General features: G+C 36.0%; 1 protein-coding gene across 1 annotated transcript; it reads left to right on the top strand.

Annotated features, from left to right (window-relative positions):
• Window positions 1-2,168: 2,168 nt before the first annotated feature.
• LOC107826377 (putative pentatricopeptide repeat-containing protein At3g28640) lies at window positions 2,169-4,500 on the top strand. The gene has a single exon (XM_075250488.1). It carries the CDS (start codon window positions 2,380-2,382, stop codon window positions 3,925-3,927), a length of 1,548 nt encoding a protein of 515 aa, XP_075106589.1. The 5' UTR covers window positions 2,169-2,379; the 3' UTR covers window positions 3,928-4,500.
• Window positions 4,501-6,170: the final 1,670 nt, after the last annotated feature.

Raw genomic sequence — 6,170 nt, 5'->3', positions numbered from 1 at the left:
TTCCTTGAGTTTGAGAGACTAGGAATTCTCTCAAAAGTGATCATATTCAAGAAGCCATAGATAATATGGTATCAATCGGTTAACCCATTTTCTATCATATTAAATATGGGGCAGGTCAGATATTTTATTCGTTTTAGCATTATCTGTGGAGGTTGAGCATTAGGTAGTCAAACATTTTTCCTCTTTGTATCGGCTAGTCTAATAGTGTTTTGTCTAGGACTGCTAGCGGTTTATGTTGTGTTTCACACTTTTGCATAGTATTTGTATTATTGCTTTTCTATTTATTTCTTGTATGCCACGTTGCTGATATTATTTTTCTAGTTTCTGTTATTGTTACGGATTTATTGTCTCTAAGTCGAGGGTCTCTCGGAAACAGGCTCTTTACCCCTTTGGGGTAGGGGTAAGGTCTGCACACACTCTATCCTCCCCAGACCCACTGATGAGATTCTACTGGGTTATTGTTGTTGTTAACCCGCTCATATTCGACTCAACTAGCCCGTTTGCCACCCCTAGTTCCTACCAAGAGTTGTCTCCAGCATTACTTTATTGTTTTGGTTGTAGCGTTGTTGGGTATTTAAGATTTTGGCCAGGGTGATACTCCCTTCGGTCCACAATAGATGATCATTTTATCTTTTTATTTTGGCCAAAATAAGTGTCCGTTTACATAATCAAGAAGGAATTAATTTTATTTTTTCAAAATTTGTCCTTATTCACATGTGTCGAGGTAACAATTAATCAAGAGTAATTTAGTCGATATATTTTTTTCTGTAGGAGTTCGTATTTCCTTAATAGATGTACCGAATGTAAAATGATTACTTTTATGGACCAGATGGAGTATTCAGCTAGTGTCTCTGCAACTTCTAGAAGATGCATTTCGACAGAATCATCGATGAATGTTACTCTTTTGGCCATAAAATTTTAATTTTAATGGCTTTCCTTTATTTGGAGATCAAACTAAGAGCCCGTTTGGACATAAGATTTTTCCCCCTTTTCCAAAAAAAATTTACTTTTTTTTTTGAAATCATTGTTTGTTCATAAAATTTTCAATTTCACTTAAAGATACATTTTGGAAATTTTCGAAAATTTGAAAAACTCTAAAAAGCTATTTTTCAAAATTTTCATTCAAATCACTCACAAAACTTCAAAACAACCCAAACTGAATTTTATGTCCAAACACAACGGAGGATTTGCATCTATACCCGCTTTTTGGGTCACGTTTTAACTTATGCCCGCTTTGCAAAAAAATTGCAAGCGTACCCACTTTTTCGCGTAACTTTAGCATACGAGGCTGAAGTAGCAAAGACAATCACGTAAAACTTGAGCATTCTAGTAGACGGGCCTGAAGTAGCAAAGGCAATACGCTGAAGTTTTTTTGTCCTTGATAAGATGCTAAAGTTATTTATTTCATTTGTAAAAACTTCAGCACTAAAATAGCTGAAGTTTTTTTTGTCCTGGATTCATTAGTTTTGTCATAAAACTTTTTCAAAAACTTCAGTAGAAGATGCTGAAGTTATTTAGTTCATTTGTAAAAACTTCAGCACTAAATAAACTGAAGTTTTTTTGTCCTGGATAAGCTTTTTCAAAAACTTCAGCAGAAGATGCTGAAGTTATTTAGTTCATTTGTAAAAATTTCAGAACTATATAAGCTGAAGTTTTTGAAAAAGCTTTCTAACATACTAGATAAATAAGCACCTTATTCTTTCATAATGTATTACTACTATAAAATAATCTGATTGCCAACAGTATCTAAATCATAAATTTTGAAAATAATAAACGTGAAAAGAACAGAATTACGTGGAAATATTCACAAATTATTGTCTACTAACTTACGTAATTATTTATAATTTATTTTTAAATAATCTGATAAACATACTTATGACAATCTTCCCCTGAACTGAAGTTTCATAGGAGCACCAACAACAGAAGAAAGAAGAAGAAGAAAACGAAGGAGGAGAAGGAAGAGGAGGAGAAAGAGGGCTAGAGTTGTTTAAAAAGTGGGACAAGCTAAAACTTTTTTAAAAAAATGGGTATAGGTTAAATGGGGGCGACTAAATAGGGCGCCCCGTGTAATTTTTACAAACACAACTTTAAATTTCAAATACCATTTTCACTTGAATTTTTTTTTTACTATTTCTTGGAATCTTACAATTGTTATGTCCAAACGCCTACTAACATTTCCTCACTTTTCCTTGCGATTGCAGTTCTTCGAATATCTTTTGCTTCCTTTTTAACCTTGTCATCTATAAAATTCTCTAATAGCTTGGAAAACTCTCAGAATATTTTACACAATGCTAATGTAGTAAACGTAGTCAATAAGTAAAGAAAATTTGCGTCTTTTAGTCAAGTCATGAACCTTGTCCTGCCTAACAATGCCCGCTTATGAGCTGTCTAAGCAATGTCCGCCTCCAAGTGAGAGCAAGCCTTGCCAATAACAGCTTCCAATTATGGAGATGGTGCATGTCCATGGCAGAAAAGTGCTCCAATAGTCGCCAACTCAAAGCCATCCACGCCATTTACATTACTCTTGGTCTTCACCGCAACACTTACGCCGTAAGCAAGCTCCTCGATTTTTCTGCGCTTTCAAATTCCGCCGACCTTTCCTATGCCTCACGAATCTTCGCGCAGGTTCGAACTCCCAATACTTTCCTTTACAATATTCTCATTAGGGCTTACTCTCGCAGCTCACAACCCCAATTTTCCCTTCATTACTTCAATCTTATGTTACAAACCAATAACGCTGCCGTTCCTGATAGTTTTACATTTCCTTTTCTTCTCATCGCTTGCGCCAATGGTCCTTTGGAAGTAGAGGGAAAGCAAATGCACAGTTGGGTAGTTAAGAATTCGTTTTCCGCGTCAGATGCACATGTACAGACAGCATTAATTCGGTTTTACACCAACTGCAAAGCATTGGATGATGCACGCAAGATGTTCGATGAAATTACTGACATTGATGTTATTCAATGTAATGTTTTAATGAGTGGGCACCTTCAATGCGGACTAGCCAAGGAGGCATTGAGTATTTTCCAAGATATGCTGGGGCATGGAGTTAGTGCGGATGAGTATTGTGTGACCACAGCACTTGCGGCCTGTGCTCATTTAGGTGCTCTTGAGCAAGGGAAATGGATTCATGAGCATGTTATGAAGAGAGAATGGGTTGAATCTGATGTTTTTATCGGCTCTGCACTTGTTGATATGTATGCTAAGTGTGGATGTATTCACTTGGCTTCTGAGGTATTTGACAGCATGCCTACGCGAAATAAGCATTCGTGGGCAACAATGATAAGAGGGTTTGCAGTCCATGGTCGTCCTGAGCTAGCATTAAGCTGTTTGGAGAGGATGCAAGTGGTTGATGGACTTAATCCTGATGGTATTGTCATTCTTGCAGCGTTAGCAGCGTGTGCGCATGCAGGGCTTCAAAAAGAAGGCGAAGCTTTGTTGGATAAGATGGAATCTTTATACGGCGTTGTGCCGGAACATGAGCACTTCAGTTGTGTAGTGGATTTGTTATGCAGAGCTGGACGATTGGATGATGCACTTAAGCTTATTAGAAGGATGCCAATGAAACCACGGGCCTCAGTTTGGGGCGCGTTATTGAGTGGTTGTCGAAATCACAACAATGTTAGTCTTGCAGAACTTGCCGTTAAAGAGATTTTGTTGGTAGAAGATGGCAATGAAGCTGAAGAAGATTCTGCGTATGTTCAGTTATCAAATATATATTTGGCAGCTCGACAATGTGATGATGCACGTCGAATCAGGAGGATGATTGGTGACAAAGGGCTCAGAAAGACCCCTGGGTACAGTGCAATTGAGATTGATGGGATGGTTAATGAGTTTGTAGCTGGAGATGTCTCCCATTCATGTTTAACTAACATACATGAGGTGCTTGACTTGATATATCTAGATCCTCATTTCAGCAACCTAATATAGCATGAGCAAGCTTACTTGTGTGTCACAACTCATATCATGAGTATGGGACAGCATGTTGTTGTAAGGGGCATTCAACTATTATTTGGATATCAATTGGTCTGCAACTACGTTTTCTAGATGGAAGCGGACTTTAAGACCCGCAGCACCCTTTCAAGCTAAACTTGCCATGTTTTTGTACCCTCAGCACCATGAGATCCTGCTCCAGCCCCTGCTATTTGACCAGCCTCTTGTGTTTCTCAAATTCTCTGAGCAAAGGCTTGAATCTGACAGTGTACTACTGTCCAGCAATTGTTTTTCCGTGCTGTTCTTGAGGGAAAGGCTCATTGACCATTGGAAAGCATGGAACTTGCGGCAAGTATACAAGTATGGATTGTTGTAAACTTCTAATGTTATTCGTGCTGCACTACTCAATCTACTTTTCTCAACCCAAATTTGCGTTGTACTATTACTTATCTAGATGGAAAAGGTGATACCAATTCAGGAATGGTTGCCTCTTTCTTAAAGAATTATGCAGTTACATGACGGGAAAGGTACCATGGGCATCCAAAATTTTCAATTTTACTTGTTACATCTCCTAATGAAATTCATTAATTTGATTGGGTCTTGCTCTTTTCTCTTTCGGATAGAACGAATGGCCAATTTATGGTCACAGTTGGAGGTGTCGACTAACGCAGGTCAATTCATGTTTCGAAATTGTCTGATTACTTTTAAGCAGATCTAGTTAAAAAGAACTGTTTGCTTCTATAAAGTTTTCCGTCTTTTGGATTGAGCATATTTAATTGACTAATTGTCTATACAAATTATGACTACATTTTGGTAGGTACTATAACCGACAAGCAAACAAAATTATAGTAGGCTGGAATTGCCATCTAAAATTGACTCGTTCATAGATCTAATGTGATAGTACAGACTCCTATTATTCACTGCCACCCGATTGACGTGTCTTTTTTTCAATTATTTTGCTTTTGACTAGTAACTGGGATATATCATTAGCCTACATAATTGGAAACATCACAATTGGACCGGAATGTTCCATCAAAATCAAAGCCCATTCCTACTTGGTTCCTCTCTATGGTATGTGCTGGAATATTAGCTTCCTAGGAACACGATGACAGACAGCGTAACCTTTGTGGTCCCGAATAATATCACAACGTTAAAAATCCTATTTTCTTTTGACCACTTATGACTTTGAACCAATCAAATATATAATAAATTGTAGTAATAAAAAAAGACCATTGAGTTTAACTTTTCTACTGCAATCAATCGAAATACTTGAAATGAATATATGTAGTACAATAAGTATGTTCCCACGAAACATTCTCTACTTATAGTAATGATAATTATTACACCTAATCGTGTCTATCATACGCATTGCTGTGTCGAATATGGACCACCTATATTTAGAGGAAATAATTTTCTAAACTAATTACTACTTGAATTTAAAATTATAATTTTACTAAAATTTCATGTATTCTATTTTATTGATTTAATGTGAAAAGAATTATATGAGTAAAAGAATATTCGGTATCATCATAACTTCATAAGATGATCTCCTTATATATGGAGGACCCTATCAAAAAGTTCTATCATTTTCAAAGAATAAACCTGTAAAGTTTGCTAAGGCACTGAACCACTTATCCATACACCTGATAGCTTTTGGCATAAGGATGCTGTTTGTTTGGGGAGAGAAGTGATGGCCCTTCATTGCCTCTATGAGTCCCAATTTTTCCTTATTTATACGTCATTCCCATTTAAAAAATAAAGTAACTCTTCAAAATTTCTAAATGCACCTCAACCAAATTTAAAAATTGAAATTTATAAATAAAAGATATCCCAAATACATTAACAACATTCTTATATAACAGTTAATCACTATTAAAGTCAATTTTTTTCTGGAACCGATTTTTATTTTATGCTACTCCATCTGTTTCAATTTAGATGACACATTTTCCTTATTAGCCCGTTCCAAAAAGAATGACACATTTCTTGAAATAATTCAACTTTAAACTCTTTATTTTACCTATTTTACCCTTAATGAGAAGTTTTATAACCATACAAATGTCATGACCCCATAAAGATTTTATCCCTTAAACTTTTAAGACCACAAGTTTCAAAAACCTTTTTTCTTTCTTAAATGCCGTATCGAGTCAAATCACCTCATTAAAATTAAAACGGAGAAAGTATTAAATATGTACTCTACAATAATACTTTACTATAACAACCAAAAAATATCGAAACAAGGA

Source organism: Nicotiana tabacum, chromosome 3 (assembly GCF_000715075.1).
Source record: "Nicotiana tabacum cultivar K326 chromosome 3, ASM71507v2, whole genome shotgun sequence".
In the NCBI taxonomy this organism is placed as follows: Eukaryota; Viridiplantae; Streptophyta; class Magnoliopsida; order Solanales; family Solanaceae; genus Nicotiana; species Nicotiana tabacum.
The sequence above is the reverse complement of the archived record's forward strand: the minus strand, read 5'-3'. Positions and strand labels throughout refer to the sequence as shown.